The sequence below is a fragment of the Cuculus canorus genome, chromosome 1 (genome assembly GCF_017976375.1).
Source record: "Cuculus canorus isolate bCucCan1 chromosome 1, bCucCan1.pri, whole genome shotgun sequence".
In the NCBI taxonomy this organism is placed as follows: domain Eukaryota; kingdom Metazoa; phylum Chordata; class Aves; order Cuculiformes; family Cuculidae; genus Cuculus; species Cuculus canorus.
Window position 1 is genome coordinate 135,303,494 of NC_071401.1, and position 23,512 is coordinate 135,327,005.

At 37.8% G+C, this 23,512-nt stretch overlaps 1 protein-coding gene across 2 annotated transcripts; it reads left to right on the plus strand.

Annotated features, from left to right (window-relative positions):
- The first annotated feature begins 228 nt into the window (after positions 1–228).
- INTS13 (integrator complex subunit 13) lies at positions 229–21,669 on the plus strand. 2 transcript variants are annotated; one of them, XM_054076601.1, is made up of 18 exons: positions 229–626; positions 2,593–2,824; positions 3,818–3,892; positions 4,631–4,833; positions 5,120–5,200; positions 6,393–6,483; positions 8,170–8,298; positions 8,442–8,465; positions 9,982–10,066; positions 12,583–12,672; positions 14,069–14,158; positions 15,604–15,782; positions 16,601–16,771; positions 17,176–17,330; positions 18,302–18,532; positions 19,687–19,826; positions 20,482–20,617; positions 21,448–21,669. In XM_054076601.1, exons 2-18 carry the CDS (start codon positions 2,600–2,602, stop codon positions 21,485–21,487), a joined length of 2,145 nt encoding a protein of 714 aa, XP_053932576.1. In that variant the 5' UTR covers positions 229–626; positions 2,593–2,599; the 3' UTR covers positions 21,488–21,669. The 2 variants fall into 2 exon arrangements, with proteins under 2 accessions (XP_053932576.1, XP_053932584.1); XM_054076609.1 differs by lacking the exon at positions 8,442–8,465 and having other exon boundaries at positions 234–626; positions 21,448–21,666.
- Positions 21,670–23,512: the final 1,843 nt, after the last annotated feature.

Below are 23,512 nucleotides of genomic sequence, written 5' to 3' on the forward strand. Positions count from 1 at the left end.
ACCTCTCCTCGCCTCCCCATTGGCTGTTTACTTAGAAAGGCTGTTCCCCCTCCCTTCCCCGCGCGTCGCCCCGCCGCAGTCTCGCGAGAGCGGCCCCCGCGGTGGGGCCGAGCGGCGGGGCCGGGCGGGTATGGGGGGCGAGTGAGGAGGTGAGGCCAGGTGGCTGCAGCCGCCGCCGCGGCCGGGGAGCCGGGAAAGGAGGAGGAGGAGGAGGAGGGGAGAGGCGCTCCCCCCGCCAGCGCTGGGGGAGCCGCTGCGCCAGCGGCGTAAGTGGCCGGGCGGGGGTCCCGCGGCCTCAGGGGTGGGCGGAGCGGGGGGGGCTTCGGCCGCTTCTCCCACCCCCGCGGGCGTCGGGCGCGGAGGCAGGAGCCGGGCCCCGCCGAGCCGCCGGCGCAGCAGCACCGGGAGGAGCAGCAGCAGGAGGAGGAGGAAGCAGCAGCGGCGACAGCAGCAGCAGCGGGAGGAGGGACATGGAGGTCGCCCGGCCGCCGGCGCCCGCGCCAGAGCCCGTGTAGGGCGCCCCGCGGGCCGCCGCCCCCCCCCGGCTCAGAGCGGGCGCGCGGCAGGGCCCGGGCGCGGCGCGTGGCGGGGCCCACGCTGCTGCAGCAGCGCCGCGGCCGGCCCAGGTGAGCGGGGGGCGGCGGGTCCTGCAGGGGCGGCGTGTTTGGAGGTGGGGCAGGGTGGCCCTCCGGCAGCAGGGTTGCTTTGTAGGGTTTTTTCTTTTAAATAGTGTTTTTCCAGGCACAGTTTATTCCTTGAAGGTGATAACGCCTTGTGTTCAGCGCGATCAGGCAGGCTTCTGGGGCTGGGCACGGTCTCTGCATGGGGGGCTGTGGCTCCGGCTGCCACTGCTGCCGCCGCCGAGGTCAGGTGCGGAATCCACCCCCAGAGGCAGTGCTGCCTGCTAGAAATCATCCTTACTAGGTTAGCCTGTTTTTTTTTCAATGAGTTCCTCTAGGTTTGTTAGTTTTGCAGATTATGTAATTCAGCAGCTTTTGTGTGGACAAAATAGATTTCTATACTAGGAACGTTATGGTAACAGCTACAACTTTGTAGAATCATTAAGGTTGGAGAAGATCTCTAAGATCATGAAGTCCAACCATCAGCCCAATACCACTATGCCTACTAAACTGTGTCACGAAGTGCCACATCCACATGGTTTTTGAACACCTCCAGGGATGAGGATTCCACTACTTCCATGAGAAACCTCCTGAGCACAGGAGTGGTGCTTCACCACTCTCTCAGTCAAGAATTTTTTTTCTGGTATCCAATCTAAGACTCCCCTGGTGCAATTTGAGACCATTTCCTCTTGTCCTGTTGCCTGTCACTTGGGAGAAGAGACCAACACCCACCTCTTTACAACCTCTTTTTGGGTCATTGTAGACAGTGATACAGTCTCCCCTCAGCGTCCTCCAGACTGAACAGTCAGCCACTACTCTTGTTCTCCAGCCCCTTCACCAGCTTTGTTGCCCTTCTCTGGACATGCTCCAGTACCTCAATGTCTTTCTTGTAGTGAGGGGTCCAAAACTGTGCACAGTATTCAACCTGCGGCCTCACCAGTGCTGAATACGGGGCGGGGGGTGGAGGTGGTGGTGGTGGGGGACACGGACACACGAACGATCCCTTCCCTACTCTTGCTGGCCACACTGTTGCTGATAGGCATCTGCCATTGGCCTTCTTGGCCACTTGGACATGCTTCTCTCTCATCTTCAGCTCACCCACCAGCTCCCTCTGAGAAGCGTTGGTCTAAGATTAATTTTCAAATGTAGTTTAGGTCTCCAAGTTATGGTGTTCACCCTAAGGCGAGGATCCGATGTTATAGTTTCTTCAAAAGTGTGTTTCAGTGATGCTGTTGGAGAGGGAAACCCAGTCTATTGATCTGAAACAGAAAATTGCACCATGCTTTGTTGTAGGGTTCTCAGGCTTTATAGTTGGGAGGAATACAAGAGGTGCTCCTGTGAGTCTTGCTAGATAAACATTTGCTTTGTAATTCCAGACTTGGTATGTCTGTCAGTGAAAGATCAAAGTCATAGATGCAAATATTCATTTAAAAATAGAAGGATATAACTAGCAAAGTGGAGGCTGAAAATCTACTTAAAAGTCTAATTCAAGGTCTGTACAGCCCAGTCATCGTTGGTTTTTTTCCGTGTTGCTTGCTTTAGGAAATAAGCTTTAAGTAGGAAGCAGTTTCTTTACTTTTTTTTAGAAGTTTCTTTCAGTTCGAAAAGTGGGGAGGGTAATACGGCGCATCGTTGCCTTTTCAACAGTATACGTGCAGTTTCTTCTGATTAGAAGTCTAGTATGCTAAATATAAGGACTAATAAGAGTTCTAGAGGATATTTGTTTCCAGGTAGATAGATCCTTAATATGGGATTTTTTCTATATTTTTAAAAAAGCTTAACAGTTTTGTAGGAGCTTATTATGCAATATGGAATCAAAATACTGTAAAAAAAAATCTCTTTCAAATTTATAAGATAATTGTATATCTTAACTAGTAGGATAATTTTATAATGTATAAACTGCACAGTAATCTTGTAATGCAATTTCTTTGCCATGTACAATTCCTTGCTAATTTTAATATCTTTCTTTTAGGAAGAAAATGAAAATCTTTTCTGAGTCTCACAAAACTGTTTTCGTTGTGGATCACTGCCCGTATATGGCAGAATCCTGCAGACAACATGTTGAATTTGATATGTTAGTAAAGAATCGGACCCAAGGCATTATACCTCTAGCACCCATATCAAAATCACTATGGACCTGCTCGGTGGAATCATCCATGGAGTACTGTAGAATAATGTACGATATTTTTCCTTTCAAGAAACTGGTAAGTTCTTCTAGCCATGCTGCATGTGATACTTGATCGTATAAGGGATGTTTTCCCATTGTAATGAGGTGTTTTAGTGTCAGTAGCTGTTGGTTGGATTAAAAGATCAAATATAACTTATTATATAAAAAAATATTTGTGCTGTTGATATACTTTATTTAAATTGGTTTGAGTAGTATAAAGCCATGGAAATTAAGCGACCTTGTGACAGCGATATTGGTACAAAGTGGTGATGATGGAATACTGGTTTGTGTCAGCAGCTGAGGCAGAGGCTGGGCACTAACAAATACTGCTGGTAGTTCAGTGATTTTATGCGTATCAGCCACACTGCCTTGGTCGATTGTCCCCCCTGAGTCACGGACAATGAATGTTTAACTTAAATTCTGGTTTAGAGTGTTTAATATACAATCAAGTCTCATTATGGGATTATGTCAAGTATATGCTTAATGGATTTGAATCAGTTGTCTGAACTAGAGCTTGAATTGTATGAGAGCCTGAAATTGAGATGGAAGGTGTTCTCCTTATTGACTTTTTTGTCATCTTTAGAGCTAATTTTGCTATGTGATGTTTATTAAATCTTGCGAGATATTTACTCCTGTGATCCTGTGGTAGTCTTTAGAGAATGATTTGCAATATTGCAGTATTAGAATTTACTTCATTTTGTAACTATTCTATTGAACGTAAAACCTAATTATTAAAATACTCCCTAATGTCCTGCAATGCTAATATGGTGTAGAGAGTAACTATTTAAGCCACTAAATCAGAGTAGGAGGATAGGAATCATAATGTTAGTAAAGGGGTAACTGAACATAGAAGGAGTGGGTGCTTTTTGTGTTGCCTTACTTTTAGTTTGGCTTGTCATTGCACACGTCTCCAGGGCATCAGAAGAAAGAGGTGTAGATCATATTTGTTTGGATTTGGGGAAATAGCCATAATGGCTGTTATCTGTATGATTGGCTGTTATCTTATATGTGCTTTTTTTATCCTTTTTAGGTGAATTTCATTGTGAGTGATTCTGGGGCTCATGTCTTGAATTCTTGGACTCAAGAAGATCAGAACTTGCAGGAGGTAACTGTTCTTTTGTTTAGTAAGTCTAGTTTAATTGCAGAATAGTTGCTTCTTACTGGGTCCAGTTAATTAAAATGTTGGTGGATCTGGTCTGAAATTACCGCATAGCAGAATTTGAAAGAAGTAGCCTGTGAAGCTGGACTATTCTATAGGCAGTTTTACATAATTTAAAGGGAAAAAAACCAGTAGCTTTGAGTAGAGAGTTATATATTAAAATAAATGTTTAGATGAAATTACCTATGTATTTTTTTCTGTAATTTGATACTTCTTGGATTTCAAATTTGTTTGGATTTGTTTTTTTATATTTTTGCACATTTGCATACTAGGCAAATAAAACGTGTTAAAAAAACCTGTTAGTATTGTCTTTGCTCTCATTTTGTTTCATACTGAATGACCTTGTCCTCTGAAAAGTTTATTTTGGGGAGGAACACATTCTCAGAAAATAAAAGCAGGTAATGTTAGAATTTCTTTCAGGTATTGGATATAACTTATTTTAGCCAGGTATTCTTCTGTAGTAAATGAGAATATTATAGTCTCAAGGCTTATTAACAATAAATGAATTGCAAAAGATAATTTAGGGCCACTTGTTTTCCACAAGGTCTCTCTGTGTTTGTTTTTCTCCCAACAATATTAATTTGCATATAAAATAACTTATAATGATGACTTTTCTTTTAACAGATAGTTTTAACAAATGGCTGGAAGGTAACTTTCAATAATAATTTCTTTCTTTTTAACTAGTTGATGGCAGCGCTAGCAGCTGTTGGGCCACCTAATCCTCGGGCAGATCCGGAGTGCTGCAGTATACTTCATGGTCTGGTTGCAGCAGTTGAAGCCCTCTGCAAAATAACAGAATACCAGCATGAGGCTCGAACTATGCTCATGGAGAATGCAGAACGTGTGGGAAACAGAGGAAGAATAATCTGTATTACTAATGCAAAAAGGTACTAATGCAAAAAAGGTGCTTCTACCATTTAAAAAAAATAAAAGGGTTATTTCATAAATTTTCGGGAGTATTTTGTTGATTATTAAGAATTAGCACCCTAAGTAGCTAGCTTTTTTGCATTCTCTATCAAATTGTTTCTTGACTTATTAAAGGTTTTATTTATGGAGGTCTGTCAAGGTAACAAACCAAACATATCTCACTTTAAAAAGAGCATTTTGCTGCATGCTGCTTTGGACAGGAAGGTTGATTATCCTGCAGTGAAGAAATATAAAATTTCTTTCTAGTGACAGTCACGTTCGGATGCTTGAGGATTGTGTTCAGGAAACCATTCATGAGCATAACAAGCTTGCAGCTAATTCGGATCAGTGAGTATACTTTTCATGAACATAGTTTCTCTTATTCTGCATGTGCCTACTATAGCCTCTATGAAATACGTATGTATTTTTTTCCTTTAAAACTTCCTCTAATAAACTGTTTGAATGAATGCCTGTGTGTAATAGAGGGTGCTAAATCATGATATTTTTGATTTACAGCTAGTGTATAATCATTAGCTTTTCAGTATCGTCCTTTATCCTCATGGAACAGTATTTCTTTAGATTATCTTCTAGATCTTGCTCCAAAATGAGATGTGTAACTGTGCCTTGTTATACACTATATGTTGGTAATCAGTAATGCATTTTTTTCTTGATAGTGGTGTATTAATTTCACTTTCATCTTTATTTGACTAAAATAGCTAACTTTGAAACCAATTTCTAAGTTATTGTATTGCCTGACACTTTCCTTGAGATAAAACAACCTCTTGAAATACAGGTTGCATCTCTGTGAAGTCATTTTTCTACCGTATCTTTTGTCTGATTAGACAGTGAACTGTTTGGCCCAGGGACTGTGTATTGCCTTGTAAAGCATATATCAGGTTGAGATCCTACTCTTGGGCACTAGTTAGGCACTTAAATAGCAGAAGCAGCAGTCTCCTACATCGGCCTGCTGCAGTTGTAGCTCCATGTGGGTATGAAGGATATTGCCCGAGGGAATCAGGCTCTAAGTGCACTGTTAAGACAAAAAAGTGCTCCATGCCTTCCTGTAGATAGAGATGTGGAACAGTGTCTTGATCTCTCCAAATTTCTAGCCATATTTAGGAGATAAGGATGTTATTTTGGTAGTTGTTTCATGTTCATCAGAATCCCCTTATTAATACCTCTGTGCACACGCACTTGGAGACACAAATCGTTTGTAGTGTCAATTTTCATTGGGATGAAACCGAACAGATTACAGCAGTTAAGCATCTATTCCACTGGTGTGTCCAAAAATAAACACTGCGCTGTGGCATCTGAAGAGCTAGAAATGTAATACTATTTTATCCTGATAAAAAAGTATTTTGACGTATGGGCTTTTGAAAATCATTAATGTAACCTAGTTTCTGCTTTCAGAAACAAGGTGTTGTAATACATCTTCTTAATCCTGTGTTCTGGAAATCAGATGAATCTTGGGGAAAATTGATCTGATTTCTAGGAGACAATCTGCCCCACTGGAAGCTAATAGAATGTTTTTACTTCCAAGTCTAATGCAGATTCAGAAATGTGAATTGGTCTTAATCCACACTTACCCAGTTGGTGAAGACAGCCTTGTTTCAGATCGTCCTAAAAAAGAGGTAAGAAACTTAAAAGGAGAAAATTTATCCAAGGATTAGGAAGTGTGTCAGACTCAAAATAGACAGTGCAAATTCAATGTTCAGCAATAATGCTTTGAGCCTCTGGTAAGGTGATAATTCTTTGAGAAGTTGACAGCCTACATATTGCCAACTAAGCTATGTGCTTTGTTTTCTTGTCTTATAGTCTCGCAGAAATGGGATATCCCCTTTTTTCATCTCATTACCTAAACCTTTTGCATTAGTAATTCATGGTTCATTGTTTCATGAAGTGAGCTTGTTAATTCTATAGAATGATAGTCTTGGGTTTGGTGGGCTTTTCTGAGAAGGAAGTGTACATTTAGGAACCTCATGGAAAATGGTCAACTCCTTGTCCTTGGTGTGTGGACTAGGTTGGTTGAGTTACTTTCCTGCTATGCAAGCGTAGGCTGCTACTTAGCACCAGTCATGTTTTCCCAAATATCTGTTACTGAGTGATGTGGATGTTGTTCAGCACTGTGTTCGTGTTATCCAGATGAATGTGTTAGCATTTTTAGCCTTTTGGTTGAATGGTTTTTCTCATGAAACCAAAATGAGCTTTTGTGTATAAATTCTGTTGTTCCAGTGTTAGCAGACAGAATGCCTTTTTAATGAAAAGCATTGGAAAGCACATCTGCTTCCAAGTGAAACGGTACTGCATTGTAGGAATATAGAATATGCCTGAAGTTCATCAAATGCATGAAGTACCCTACAGGTACTTTTAAAGATTGTTTTACAAAAAGATGAAAGGATGCATATATGAAATTATTCTGGATGTTAATGTTTCAGTTGTTCAGTAACAAAAGCACGTGTGCTCTGTGGACTTGTGTGCTTAATGGTGGCTTTTCAAAACCAAGTACATACAAACCAGTTTGTAATCTATTCTACTCTTCATCAGTCTGCTCTGCCTGGTGCTGCTTTAACGTGCTGTCTGTAAGAAAGAGAAAATACATAAGGAAGGAAGCCTTATTTTTAATATGAAAGACATCTAGTCCTGCATATTATTTCATAGGACTATAATAGTAGGACCTTCCTGGGATTCTCCCCTACTAAAGTTTTTCATAGTTATGCTAAAAAACGCCATAAAATGTGAACAGAAGAGAATAAATTGATTACTGCTTTCCTTCGCAAGACAGTTATCTTTATCACTGTTGGTTTGGTTGGCTGGTTGTTTTTTTTGGAAGCCTAAAACCAATGTCCTTGTTGGCTAGGGAAAAATCAAATCCATCTTAGGGCTCGTGTTTGTTGCCCATGTGTATATAAGACACACTTGCAAGTAGGTATATGAAAATTAATTTGTTCCTGTTACTTAGCAGATAAGAGTGAAAAACAGGGCCCAGAGCTGCTATTAGCAGGATTTCTTCCCTGTGTTGTGATACTGATTTTTCTTATTAACAATTAATAACTCATGTTTTTTAGCACACTTCTAATTTTTTGGCAATTTGTAGGGACTGCAGGTATAACAACCGGCGTAACCTGTAAAATTCTGAATGAGAAATAATTTTGCTTCTTCCTTCTTAGTTTCCCATGGTGTGGGTTTTTTGAGTGGTAGATTTTCCCCCGGTCAAATTTAGCAGTATAAATGTGCTTATTTTAAAGTTCGAAGTGAATAATACTGTTACATGATACTAGAGCCTAATCCCTTAATGCTATATACTCTATTTATTTTAGCTTTCACCTGTTTTAACCAGTGAAGTGCACAGTGTCCGTGCAGGACGGCATCTGGCTACGAAACTGAATGTTTTAGTACAACAGCACTTTGACCTGGCTTCAACCACAATAACTAACATTCCTATGAAGGTAATATTGTGTCTATAGCTTTGTGTTAACTAGATACATCACTTCTAAATTATTTTGAAAACTTTTTAATGTTTATTTTAATTGAATTTTTACATTGTTTTTCTCTCCATATCATATTTTCTGTTCTGTTTTTTTTTTATTAGCCCACATTCAATGTCTGTGACCAGGTTAGTAAAAATAAAGAAGGGGGAAAAATTAAAGAAGGATCACAGAACAAAATGTTGTATTGCTGAATCTCAATTCTTGATGTAGCAATACAAGTGTTATTTCAGTTCTGTTTGTATTATTTCATGTAAATACAGTCTTACTTAAATCAGATTACTTTGTCTGTGATTCTTTTGTCTTTTTCTAGTTGTGTTTAGATATTCTTGACCCTTGTGCATTATAGCAGCATAGTGAGTTTTTTTCCTCTGTTTCATTATTGTACCCACCCAACAAAAAGGTGTTTGTAACTAATAGCTGAGTTTTTTTACTAAAGGTTTTCCAGTAGGTTTTCCAGTTTGAAGATCCAGAATCTTCATGATCATGAGAAACCAGGGGGCCAGGGACTATGTCTAGTTTAGAAAGATATTAAATTAAATGTCTTCTATTCAAAGTTGCTTAAGTCCCTATTTTTAATATATATTTTTTTTAATTACTGCTGAGAGGGAAATCAATGCAACTAAGAATTTGAAGTATTAAGTTTACAGTAATTTTTCTGACCGGGCAGTAACCAACTATTGAAACAGAAGTGTCAGAATTCAAACAGAAAGGGCAGGGCAGATGATCTTTTCCCGATTAGAAAATTTCATCAAGTTCTAATACCATCAATCATTACTTGCATCTTTGAAAGCTAACACTATTGTATGGATTTTGTAACTTAAACATGAAATTAGGAGTCATTTTCCACAGCTTTAATGAAACTTGGGCATGGGTCATGGCATAAATGTGACTTAAGTTTGCAAATACCTTGTCTGTAAATTTCTGATCTGTGTGCCACTGGTATGCCTCTCCCTTCTGCCTTTGTCATTATAGTAATAGACTGTTGGGTTCTATGTGTTTTTTTTTTCTTTTTTTTTTAACTTGTAATAAATGACAAAGGTTACTGTTCTGTTTTTGCTAGTCCTCTGCAGCTGTTTAAAGATGCAGTGTACTCTTTGCAAACATCTGCTTTTTAATTATGAATTTGCAGCTGCAGTTTCACTTCATAGGTATCTGGAGTGCAAGGAAATGTTAATATGTTCGACGTGTGGGGGTTTGTTTGGATTCTTGAGATTTTTATTTATGGAAAGTAATTGCCGGTCTGTTCTGTGGTGACCATGTGTTGCTGCTGAGTAAGTCGTAACTGCTGATATTATTTAATATGTTGTAGGCTTCCTTAACTTCACTAATTTAAACAAAAGTAGCTATGCCTGTTATTTTACCTACGTTTTACACTATCCACCCTGTTGTGACATTTGTATAAAGAGGAAATCGTGGGGTTTCAAAAAGAGTAAATAGAGGAAAAGAAAATGGCTGCATCTTTAAACTGGTCAGAGAGCAAACAGTTCCCTCAACATTGCAATCCCGTTGTTGTTTGATGCACTTAGGAGACTTTTTGTTTTCTTCTGAAGTGAAAGGTAAATGTGTAATCACTCACTTATAAAACGAGTGACCTCTAGCTAAAATAATTGTATTTCTTCTTTCCACCTTTCTGTTTCAAAGGAAGAACAACATGCTAACACATCAGCCAACTATGATGTGGAGCTCCTTCATCACAAAGAGGCACATGTTGACTTTTTAAAGAGTGGTAAGTAGAAATAGTCCTTTAAAAGTGGCTTTTCATCAAGCTGCTGGAAGTATTCACAAAGAGAGTTTGCAAGCTTTGATGTAATTTCAGGCATCATTAGTATATTTTCAGTTATTCCTTACAACCCAAGAGCTTTAATTGTAGTGTTGGCATTGAAGTTTTGTTCATTACCGGCATATTTTAATACAGTAATAAGGATATAGCAATAAAAAAAACAGGTAAAATTCATCAGACAAGGTTTCACATACAGTCAGGATATTTGCTTGAGATTTGAGGGGCCTGCCAACTTCTTACTGAGATATAAAAAGTACATGAGAACAGATGTGCAGTGGTTTTATAAAAGAAAGTACCTTTTGTGGGTACTTTTTGAAAATTACTTCTTGCACAGTTGAGCTTTTAATCAGTCTGTTAAGTTATGATAATTGACATCAGTTACATAGGCCTGTTTATGACAGTAATTGCTTTAGAAAAGACAATAGTTGTTTGGCTTCTGAGCTTTCTTGTTCTATTTGAAACAGTTAGTATCCTTTTTGTAAATTTGGAATTATTATCTAGTATTCCTCTGAGGTGAATTATTAACAACTGAGGTTAGAAAAACACAACAGTAAGCGTTAATGCAAAGCTTTTGTTCAGGAAACTGTTTTTGATGTAAAATTAAAGTTTTTGTTGTGAGGCTAAAAATTCTGTATTAGTAGAATTAAAAGCAAAGTCAGGCAGTGGAAAAAAAACTGTGCTATACTTAGACTGTGTGTCTTTTCAGTGCTGATGTCTCATTTGAAGCTTTTAAAGGGTTGTATATGCTTTGTTTTCTTACTGCATTAATTGTAACTTCTGTTATGTGATTCAGTACCATTGAAAGCTTAGTGTGATTGTGTGTGTAGGATTACATGTATTTATATATAGACTGTAGATATTTGTTCTACTAATCAAAATCATTTATTGCAGTTATAAAGCATATTAGAAAGTTAGTAGTGATTTAACATCTAAAAAGTGAAGAACTGAATAAATCAGTTGTTTATGTCAGAGTTATTTAGCAAAGAGTGGATGTTTCTCTTCAGAAGCTTGAAATCATATGGCCTCTTAAGGCGGTTACTGTTGCTTTGAGGAAAAGGAGGTAACTGCTTATTATCATCTACAAGTACTGTGCTCCATATGTTAGTGTAGTGTATGGTAAAGATTGAGGAAAAAGAATAAGATGTTACAGTGATGAATTCAGACTCACCTGAACTTGTGTTACCATGTTGAAAGCGTAAAACTTCATTCTAAGAGCTCAGAAATAGTTTTGTAATACCTGCTGGCTCAAGGACTAAGTCTGCTAATAAAAGCCAAAAGCAAACTCTGACTGCAATTCCTCTTCAAATTATTTCCGTCAGAACTTGGAGAGAGGAAAATACCTGTTCTGAGATCTTGTAAATTTTTTCTTTTATTTGTTCTTTTTTTTGGAAAAAATCTTTCAGCTGTAATAGCTCTGGTACTGGGAAAGTGCAAATTCAGTTATAATTTGTCTTATTTCTTTGAAATGTTGCTAGAAAATTCTTAGATTAAGTAAGTTTGGCCCTTAGATATTCTGATAGAGACCTTCTAAAATGATTCCAGTTATTTTAACTTAACTGATAAAATTCAACTTTTTCAAGTTATCTGCATGATAAATAAAGAAATCAAATCGATCTTTTCTGGGTAAATATCTTTGATATGAAATAAGAGAACTTCTTACATAAAAGGTTAGACTAAACCACTACGTATTGCATACATGTTGCGTGTTGATGTATATGTCTAATTCCTCCCCATTATTCTGGATTCGGGTATATTAAATGGCCCTGCTACTGTAGTTCTGAAACTTCACACAAAACTTGATATTAAAGAAGTATTGATAATTTTAGTTTTAATGCTATCAGATGATTTTTGCCAGACCGGTTATCTTTGAGGCATTGTATGGAAGTATTTTAGTGATAAAACATCTACGACCAGTAAAACGTATTCAAATTGAATCTGACATAGCAAAGATGGTGGATGAATAGACCAAATACATCTTTCCCCAAAAAGCACAACTTGTCAAGTGTGCCTTTAGATTAGTTTTGACCTTGTGATGTAGTATGTATAAGAAATGATGAGGTCTAAGATTTGTTAAGGATTCTGATTTCTGTGTGGAAAACTAAAAATATATTGTCCTAAAGCTCTAGGCATTTTAAAGAAAAAAAAATGCCTGTTTTAGGTAAAACACAACTTTCTAAAAGTTGAATCAAATCTGTGGAACATACTCTGGAGCTGCAGAGGTATGGTTGATTAATTGTTTTTTATAATATATGCAACAGCTGCTGAATTTAAAAGGTTTTTTTCAACTGCTGCTGTTAATAACTTTCTTTGCTTAGGTTACATAGCGAACTTTTTACGTTAGATTGCATATTGTATGTGCTCATGTTATAAATAATTTTCATCTTAAGTTTAAAAGTTTTTTCTTGTAATAAAGGAAATATAGTTGAGCATGTTATGACACTTTTCCTGACTTTATATTGCAGGTGATAATCATGCAGGAGGCAATAGCAGAGAAGGCGCGTTTAAAGAAACCGTCACGTTAAAATGGTGTACTCCTCGAACAAACAGTGTAGGTCGGTAACGTTTTCTTACAAAAGTGGTATTCTGAGTTGTGGTGAACACTTCTCTTTGTACCGTATCTCACTGTATATGTCTGATAAGAATCTGAACAAGGAGGTAATTTGCTTCTTGTTAATACTGATTCTACCTTTTCCTCCATAAACCTTGCTGCTGACTGGACCCTACCTTACTAAATGGTCATATAGTGCTTTTCTGATCTTGGCTGATCAGTGGTTCGTGTTAGACTTGAGAGGAGTAGTAATACTTTTCTTGGTGGCTTTTTCCTAAGTATCAGGAAGTTCCTTAACTACAGTGTTCAGTAATTATTTGCCCCTCTCACAGGGCCAAGTATACCTTGTCAGTTCCACAGTGATGTTATTTCAACATAGCAGCACTGAGATGAGATACTGTGTTTTAATTTGTTTGTGGAATCAGTTGTCTTTAGTGTCATCTTCCTAGTGCTAAGTAGAAAGCTTTGTAAGAAAACTAAATGTAGGCAATTATGATGTCAGTAGACTAGTACCTCTATATTAACTTTAAAGTCTGAGTAAGGAAGGACCTCTACCCAGATCTGAGTAAAGGAGAGGGAAGATTTGGGGTGACAGAGGAACCCCCTGGCCATTCAGCTCATGCATCCTGTACACTATCAGCCAGATATATTGATTCTCTGAACCAGCAGGTCAAAAATATAGGTAAGAGAAATGCGAGGAGGCTGATGTTACAGTGGAATAATTCAGGAGATAAAGAACTGGCGGTCCTGCTGGAAATAAGGCTTGAGAACATATTGGGTTCTTGGAGCTGACAGTACTGGAACAGTTGGGAGGAGATGGTGAAAGAAACAGGCCTTTAGACTGATAAAAGAGAGCTAGACTTTTTAGTTCTGTTGATTGTGCAGTAGACTGCTCCTTTTCCTTTCATAGAATCACCAGGTTGGAAAGGACCCACTGAATCATTGAGTCCAACCGTTCCTAACACTCCCTGAAATCACATCCCTAAGCACCTCATCCACCCGTTCCTTAAACACCTCCAGGGAAGGCGACTCGATCACCTCCCTGGGCAGCCTGTTCCAGTGCCCGATGACTCTGTGAAGATTTTTTTTCTGATATCCAGCCTGAACCTCCCCTGGCAGAGCTTCAGGCCATTCCCCCTTGTCCTGTCCTCAGTCACTTGGGAGAAGAGGCCAGCTCCCTCCTCTCCACAGCCTCCTTTCATGTAGTTGTAGAGAGTAATAAGGTCTCCCCTCAGCCTCCTCTTCTCCAGGCTAAACAACCAGCTCTCTCAGCCGCTCCTCATAAGACTTATTCTCCAGCCCCCTCATCAGCTTCATTACTCTTCTTTCTTTCAGTTTGTAGGGTGTTTTTTCTGTGTGTGGAAATACACTCTCAACTTTTCTACTCATTTATTTTTCAGAATTACACTATTGCACTGGAGCTTACAGGATTTCGCCAGTAGATGTAAATAGCAGACCATCTTCATGCCTTACTAACTTTCTCCTTAATGGTAATTTTTTCCCCTTGGCTAATTATTTCATGGTTTAATTGTTAATATTGTAAATAGAGCACTTATCACATTTTGTTTGTGTAGCAGTAAATGTATATGTACTATAAAGATATTGAGTGTATTTTAACATGTATAAATAAGAGAAGAAAGGTGTAGTCAAAAGCAAATGGAATATGTTTGAAACTTGAAGATAAGAAGAAAGATGTGAAGAAGGAGCAAGTACTGAATTTTGGTAGTTCTTTCGGAATCCGAATGTAGAATACTTTTTACTTTATCCTCATCAGTAGGAAACACTGCTTTCGGTAAGCCATAGTGCAGTTGATCACACTGCTTGCTCTGACTGTTGCAAAATAGTAACACCTTGTGTGTACCTGCTTTTTAGCACATGCTGGGCAGCCTCAGAAAGTGCTTTTAAATGGTTTATGAGCTACTAAGTGTCTTGGGCAGTTGAAGAAGACTGGTGTATACTGGGATGAGTCAAAAAGTAGGTTAGATTTAGTTATCTTTTGCTTATCTGCAAGGTCTTGCCCATTGCCATGAATAAATGACAATCTTTTACAGCTAGATTAAGTACATGCCAAAAGGGTAAGCCAAAGCTGGTTCCTCCAAACAAGTAATATGTAGTCGATGTGTGGGTTTTTTACAGTTTGCAAACAAAATTGCATTACAAATGTCCTTTTAATGGGATGTTTCCTTCAATCGGGTAGTTTAAAGGTCTAAACAAATTTGCACTGTTTTTTCTAAACAGTATATTTTTGTGTATTTTTCTGTAAATATTCTGTACTGAAAAGTTATTTTTATTAATAAAAATGGTAAGAACCAAAGTTAGTAGCATATTTCAGACAACCGTTCTCTTATGGTCTTCTGATGTTGTTTCCTCATAACGAACCACTTAGAATGCACCCTTTTGTGCTTAGTGTACTTTACTGGAAATAAGACAAAGACAGTTTTAATTCTCTATCTGAAAAACAGAATCCATTTTAAGCCTTAAAAATCAGTATCAGCTGATAACTTTATACTCAAGTAGGTTATTTTGTTGTTTAGAAGTTGCTTTTTAATGAGACTGTTTCAGCAATAGGGCCAAGTAAGCTTAGTATACAATGTAATCTCTAATAATTAAAAATAGCAAGCTACATTTACAAAATACACTGTTTTAATGTCTTACAAATGCGTATTTTTCTTAAGAATAATGTCCTGCAGACAAAGTAGTTGATTGGTCCAGGAGGCTTCTTTTATCTTTCTGTGTAAAATTTAAGAGCGTATGACATTGTTCTATGTAAAGACATGGAATAAATACTCAGAGGAGAGAGAGCTCTTTCTAATTCACCTAGATGAAAACACAGCTTCAATTTGGGGTCTTACTCGCCAGGTGCAAGCCCAAATTAAGTTTTTAATTTAAAATTGCAGCATGCAGTAACTAATGAAACTCATCTAATTTCCAACAGGTCGTTCTGTTTTGTTGGAACAGCCACGCAAATCTGGCTCTAAAGTTATTAGTCACATGCTCAGCAGCCATGGAGGTGAAATTTTTCTACATGTATTAAGCAGCTCACGATCAATTCTAGAAGATCCCCCATCAATTAGCGAAGGGTGTGGTGGAAGAGTCACTGACTACCGGATTACAGTAAGTTTCTTTTTCTTTTGCCTTCCCCCTTTTCTCTGCCTTCCCCAAGTTGTTGCCTACCTCAGATGACAAGAGATGTAATATAGTAGATGTGTAATGGAAATGTTGGTATGTTTTCTGGAGAGCTGGAGTGGATTGTATGGTCACGCTGCTTCTCTTTGTACTACTGGTACAGATTTAGTACAAAGTAATACCTCTGATTATTGTGCCTGCTTCATAGAACTCTTTCTGTGTCAGGGAAGTGCCTGCCTCCTTACGCACTAGGAGTATGTAAAGGTTGTTCTGATTCTGGAATAACATTTTTCTTGGCAAGCTTTTTCTGTGGGCTTGCGTACAAGTAGGACTACGTCCTGCTTAGTCTTGGAAGGAGATGTTGCACGTCAATGGTTTGTCCAGTAAAAAAAAAAAGATGGAGTTGTCAGCTTTGAACTCTGGCTATGGAGCAGACAATCAGCTGGCATTCATTTTGTTTTTTTCCTTTTAATTTTTTCAACACATCCTTTGTATCTGTTGTAAACAAGCAGAAGTGGCTACCAGAGAAAGATGATGAAACCCTTACAATATGTGAAATACCTTGTAGATCCAGAAAGCTTCCTCATCAAAAACCTCGCATCTGTTTTTAACCCATATTTTTATAGAACTGTTTTTTTGTTCACCCTGACTAATGTAGGTCTGAAAGTTAGAAAGGGTTGTTAGGGTCAAATTTAGTGATGGGGACGGTACATAGTTACTGATAAGCAAGGCTATGCTGTTTTGCCCTTCAGTGAAAGTTATTTCTTAGAGAAATGCCTAATTGTATCTTGTTTGGTTATCATTAGGATTTTGGTGAATTTATGAGGGAAAACCGATTAACTCCTTTTCTAGAGCCCAGATATAAGATCGATGGAAGTCTTGAAATTCCATTGGAACGTGCAAAAGATCAGTTAGAGAAACACACTCGTTACTGGCCTATGATTATTTCTCAGACTACCATCTTCAACATGCAAGCTGTAAGTAGCCTGGGGTTTGTAACCTTTTGTTCTGTTCAGGATTAAGTTTCAACTTGCTGCTTGAAATATTAATTCTATTTTATGATAGATCACCTGCCCCAGAGTCAATTTATTTTCAATTTTATTTTCACTTACTACGTATGTTGTATTTAATGTCAATAGATTGTTGGAATGCCATTTGAATAGGGTGGAATATTTAAACTTGACAGCTACAGTGCTGCCGAGTAAAACAAACGCATCTGCTTGTACCTGCTCAGAGGTCTTACTAGATTGAGGCTAGGAGGGTTTGTTTCAAGTTGTGTGTTGTTCCAAGGTTCCATTGCCTTTGATTTTGTTCTTTTTCCTTTTTCTCTCCAGTGACATATGCAGATTTTCTTGTTGCTGACTTCTGTTTTGTCTTGCAGGTAGTGCCATTAGCCAGTGTGATTGTAAAAGAAGCAATGACTGATGAGGATGTTCTGAATTGTCAAAAAACGATATACAATTTGGTAGACATGGAGAGGAAAAATGATCCGCTGCCAATTTCAACAGTTGGTACCAGAGGCAAAGGTCCAAAAAGGTTACATGCATATCTCTTTTTGTTGATGCTGGACTTCTTTTCAGAAATTTTGACATTGTTTTCCTTCCGATTTTTTTAAAATTTGGCCAAAAGTAGTGTGTAGTAAATGAAATGCTGTGTGTATGCAAAACAAATACTGAGAATACTTTGCCTACATTGTTCAGGGGCAGTCACAGTACTGGTAGTGCTGCATGTTAGGAAAAGATCTCTGTCATTTTATTACCCAAGAATTGTGAATATGTTAAAAAATATGAAAGCAAAGATGGTCATCAAGAAAGGTAAGAGTTTGATACCAACTAGAACAGATAAAGTGGAATAGTTTCAAATTAATAATAAGGAAAACTTACGCATATTATAAATGAGCAATGCTTTAAAATTGGTTTATGTTAGAATGAAAAAAATCCTTTTGAAACGTATTTAAATATGGGCTATTTCTTTAATATAAGCATAGGATATCCCAATATCTCATTGTGATGTGTGTGTTGTATTTCCAAGAACTGGCCGAAAACAAATTCGGCTACAGATGATTTGCCCACATCACTGCAAGTTTACAATAGCATGGTACAATTATTTCTAATCTATTTTTATCCAAAGAATTAAATAGTAATTTGCATGCCAGGACATGAGTAACTCTGCATATCCTGACATTGTGTAGCTAACAAACAGCTGCGAGGATTCAGCAGTGCCTCTTGGCAGTGGGATCTTGTGAAAATTAAGAATTTTATTTCAGTGATCATGGTCTGTTTCAATTTAAATTTTACTGGATTTAGTTTGGAAATAATACATGTGTTTTGGTTTCAAGGATGGAGTAATTCTGGATGGATAGACCTCCAGCACAAGAGGACAGAGAGGGGTTGTTCAGTTATTGTGGGTGTTGAGGGTTGTGTCTTAAGGTCTATTTTTTAACCATAATGTATTCAATGGTTTAATGATCTATTCTGTACATAATCTTTTTCTCTGATCTTGCTTAGAGATGAACAGTACCGGATTATGTGGAATGAATTGGAGACCCTTGTACGAGCACACATAAACAACTCTGATAAACACCAGCGAGTCTTAGAATGTTTGATGGCTTGCAGAAGCAAACCCCCAGAAGAAGAGGAGCGCAAGAAGCGAGGCAGAAAGAGGGAAGACAAAGAAGACAAGTCAGAGAAGTTGGGCAAAGACTATGAATCAGATAAGCCGTGGCAAGAATCAGAAAGGTAAATTTTCTCAAGTGGAATAACTGTAGCATAATGATATTTTGTCCTGCTCTGCTTCAAAGGGGAGAGTATTTGTGGTGAAACAGGTGCAGGTTTCAGTTTGTGTTCATGCTTTAACATTGGCTTAGTACCAGTGAGTGTGAATCGTAAGGTTTTTTTATATCGGTCACTATTACCAAGCTTGGGAAATGGGCATCTTACTGTGGTGACTGCTTATCAGACTTCTCAAATTAATTTATTTTACAAGCAGTATGGTTCTTTGGTGAGTTGTTGACCACTTAGCAGGGCTTTACACCTCGAGGGGTCGCTGCTGTTGGATTTTATTGTAACCACACCACTTATTAGACATTAAACTGCTTTATACAAATATAAAGCGGTACTAAAATCTTGAGACAAGTGGTTATTTTCTCATGAGCTGTAGATTGTGTAGTGTTCAGGAGGACAAACGATCCAGATTGATTTGATTCTTCTCTTTAGTTGAACATCAGGACTGGTTGTCCGTATATCTCCTGTCTGTAATTCCTAATATTGTAGCTTGTCTAAGTGGTAAGCATCTGTCAGTCTCTTCTGTTTCCTGGCCTTCAAACTAACATTCTAAAGGGATCAAAGCCCACTCATGGCAGTAAGCTTAATTTGCATATGTTTTGTGCATAATGTGATCATCTGGGATGGGAGGACCTTTTCATCTGCATTACTGTCACGATGCTAAATGACCTTCCTTGCCTTTTTGTGTATGGATCAAATCCATTCCCACAGCTGCTTTTACTTTCACATGTGAAACAAAAATGGGGGCTGAGGTAAAAAGGCTTTCATACAGAACAGGTCTCTAAAGAAAACAGGAAATCGGTATTTGTTCATTGTTACTCAGTCTTTCCTTCAACACTTAGAATGATCATCTCTCTCAACAACTACTATATACAACTACTGCTAACTAAATTAAGTGAAATATTTTAAGATCTATCCCTTTACCTAAGAATTTATCCAGAGGATTATGTGGCTAGTCTGCCCTATGTTTTTTCACCCATTCCAAGAGTTCAACAGAAATTTTCTTATGATATGGGTTATGTATAGCTGAGAAGTGCAGAATGGTATTGAGGATCATATGTGCTGCTCTTAACATTTTGATTCACTGTTTTCCTTCCCTCTCAAAAAAGGTTAAAAGGTCTTTTGGATCGTGAAAAAGAAGAACTAACAGAAGCTGAAGTTATCAAAGATTCTCCTGATTCTCCTGAGCCACCCAACAAAAAGCCTCTTATTACAATGGATGAAGCACCCACAGTTGAAAAGGCAAAAGGTGTAAACCAGGATTGCAACAGAATTATTTCTTTTAAAGACAGAAATTGTTGTATCAGTCTGTATTTTCTACAGTGATGAGATGAGTTAAAGCGAAGTCAGTGAGGATAATTTTTACTTAAACGTTCTGTTTTGAGGAATTCTTCATAAATACATTAACCTCAACAGGTCTATGTAAAAAGAGATACCAAGAAACCATGTGGGCCTACTGATAGGCACTTGGGTTGATTTGGGGTTGGACAAATTTCAGCTGGTGCTATTTGAGGTACTGCATGTCAGAAATGCTATTTAAGGGCAGGTATCACTGTCTGCTGCTGACTAATAACTATAAACATCCCTAAGTTGTACAGTTGTAGGAATGGGCAGTTCTCACTGACTTCTCATCCTTAACGTGAGCTGTCATCTGTCACAGTGGCTGAATTGATGTTCATATTCTGTGTTTGAAGCAAAGTCAATCTCATGGAGCAACTACTTGGCTGCTGACACTTTGCGTATTTTGTATTTATTTAGCTCTTATTATAAAGTTGCTCACTTTTAGTGGGTTTGATATGTTGTACTCCCACAGTCAGTAATTTTTTCTAAGCCTTTGTAATAATGTAATGTTTAGGAATTCAGAAATTAAAATTACTTAAGACTCTTTTTACTTGCATTTTTAGGGCCAATGTCCTTACTGTCTTTATGGAGCAACAGGATTAATACTGCCAACTCTAGGAAACACCAGGAATTTATTGGTCGTTTGAACTCTGTCAACAATAAAGCTGAGTTATATCAACATCTGAAAGAAGAAAATGGGTTTGTATCAGTAAATGCATCACTACAAATACCTTAGCAGTAGTCAGTACGCAGTATGGAGGAATACTTCAGTTACAGCATTAAAAAGACTACTTTTCAGGATTAAAATGCATGATTACATTCCTTTGTCTCTCAGTATTGATGGAGAGCTACAATACTGTTTTGCTTTTCAGTTGTTCGCATTTGTGATGAGCAAGGCTGAATGCTGATAAATGGTCTTCCCTGTGCTTTAGTGATTTCCCTTGCAGCAAAACTCTTAAGGAGTTAAACAATAGCTAATTTGGGATTTCTTGTGCCAGTCTCTTGCTAACTTCAGCTTCCAAAGGAATGACCGATACTAAAGTATTATAAATCGTAGAGCAGTTGAATCTTTACGCTGAGCTGTATTGAAGTAGATAGTAGCCTGTGTTCTAGTGTACCAAAAAGTACTGGAAAACCAAACCAACCTCCATTTAAGTAAATAAGGTGGTGATAGTAAATGATCAGTGTAAGAAGAGTGAAAATGAAGACCTTAAAACAAACTGCTGAAGTTCAGATTTTAGAAATACTCTCTGTAGTCACATGAATATGGCCTTCTGTCTTTTGGAGAGGTTGATAATGGATAGCTTTTTGGGGTTGTTGCATATTTACAGAAACCTTTCCTTTATGTACTGATTGCTGCTTAAAGAAATATTTAGGAGATGAGATTACGTATGTTGGGGACAGGGAGAGACAGGATAGTTAGTGAAATGAAAAATGTTTATTGATACAAGATTTGTCAGATTTTTTTTCTTAATCTGCTGATTGTATTTCCAATAACGAACCTTACCAACTGTTGTCTTTCATTTCAGAATGGAAACGACAGAAAATGGAAAAGCAGGCCGGCAGTGATAATTAATTTTGTTTCTTTGGACAAAACTTGGCCGAATTGCAGGAGTATTTTATGCTGGAATTGATATTGGTACCATTCCAGTACACTTGTATAGCTCTGGTCTGATTGGTTTTTACATTTTTCTATTATTTTTGCTATGGAATATGAAATCCGCATATCACATTAAATGAATAGTGTGTAAATTGGAGCTGTCTTGAAGTATTTTATGGTAATGCTTTTAGGATGAAGAAAACCTGTTTTGCCATGTGAAAAATGTTAGTCGGAGTTTGAAGTCCTTTCCCATAAGTATTGTTTAATATTTCAAAATTAGTGATGACTGAAAAAAAAATTTAAGTAATTGATAATTAACTGATAGCATTGTTACTTTTGGTTCATTATTACTTTTGTTTATATGAAACTTCCTCAGGAGTCCAAAGACTGCACACTGAACTGAGAAAAATGACAGTCTTTCAACTAAGGTGTGGGAGAGTGAGTGGGTTTACAGATAAGGTTTAAGAACTTTTAAAAATTCACTAGAACTTATCTTTAGAAAGCAAAAACTTTCAGGTTGTTGTGCTGGAGTTAAGTCTTTGTTTGTAGGCAAAACTAAAATAATTGTTTTGCTAATAGTTAAATTATTTTTGATTAAATATGCCCTGTAAAGACGCCTGTGGTTTTAGGTCTAAGCTATTCGAATGTCATGGGGAGACTTCTTCTGAATATTAATGACTGAAATTACAAAGTAGATGATCTGTCTTCAGTTTCTTTGAGTAGAGCCTCTTTTTCTCTTAATGGAGAATAGAATTCTCAAATGGGAAAACTCTATCAGACAGTGTTTGATCTAATCCCCTGTAAGGTTTTGGGTTGGCTTCCTGATGATTCAGCTTTAGTGGGTTAAGGAAAGATGGATAGCTAAGCTCTCCCGAGTATGTCAGCCTTCTTCTGGTCTTTATTCTAGCTTATATAAGCAACTGAAGATCTCCCAGATTTGATATGTTATTGTTTAAGTTGATTTAAGACACCTCTTTTCTGAGCTTCTGAGATTTTCTGAAACAAAATATATTCGTATTTCTTCATCTGAAACTTTAAATACAGTATTTCCTGACAGCTAGATCTGAATGCAAATATGCAAGTATTCCTTCCTTACACTGGTAGCTGTGCCCTTTCTCCAGCTGTGTTAAGGTACCATGTATAGTTTCAAGGTGATTATTTGTCCACTGTGATGCAGATGTTTTTTTGTTAAGTGATTTTGGAACCATTTTTACAGTTTAGAGTGCTTGCATGATAATATTTTTTATCATAATCTAAGAATTATGTAGCTTTTACAGAACCAGGGTATAATATTTTGAGATCTTAAAGTCTGAAGACTTTTGTTTTCACTCCTTAATTAAAAATAGGATGTCTTGTGTCACCACATCTCTTGATATTCTGTTCTGATGGAGAAAACTACCATGGAATTCTTGTTTATGAGATTTTTTTTTTAATGAGATTGTGCTGCTTATCAGTTTGGATATTTCTGTTGTTTGCTAAAGGAGTTTTAAAGTCTGGAACCTAGGGAACATGTACATACACGTCAGCTTTCTGCGTTTTGTTGCCAGTCTGGAGAAATATAGCTGAAAAGTTTATCCTGTGCCTTGGGGAACTGTGTGTATTGCATCTCCTGATGTGCCATTAATATTCAGCTGCAGTCCTTAAGTATGGACAAGAACTAAATACTTTATTAGAGGAAAAGAAAAATTCTGCACCTGCTATTAAAGATGTATGCTTAGCTTGTTTACTAACTGTATTTTCCACTTTTGTAACATCTGCCTGGTCACACTGGTAAGTGATTAAATGGATGCAGCCTGATTCTCCGAGGTAGCTGCCTGTGGACCTGTGTGCTAAGAACCTGAAGAGTCTTGCTGAGACATGAGATACTACGAGGGCTGATGTTTCCTGCAGTAGTCCTTTAGATTCATATTTTAACAATCTTACGTCTAGGGTATTGATTACAGCAAATAACTGCTGCTTTGTTGACTTTTACATCAAACTTTTAGAGCTGGTTT

Bases quoted from the DNA above. Each gene is read 5' to 3' on its own strand.
- INTS13 (XM_054076601.1), top strand. From the start codon at position 2,600: ATGAAAATCTTTTCTGAGTCTCACAAAACTGTTTTCGTTGTGGATCAC. The intron at 5,201-6,392 runs GTGAGTATACTT...TTTACTTCCAAG, and splicing joins CTTGCAGCTAATTCGGATCA to TCTAATGCAGATTCAGAAAT. The intron at 18,533-19,686 runs GTAAATTTTCTC...CTCTCAAAAAAG, and splicing joins CCGTGGCAAGAATCAGAAAG to GTTAAAAGGTCTTTTGGATC.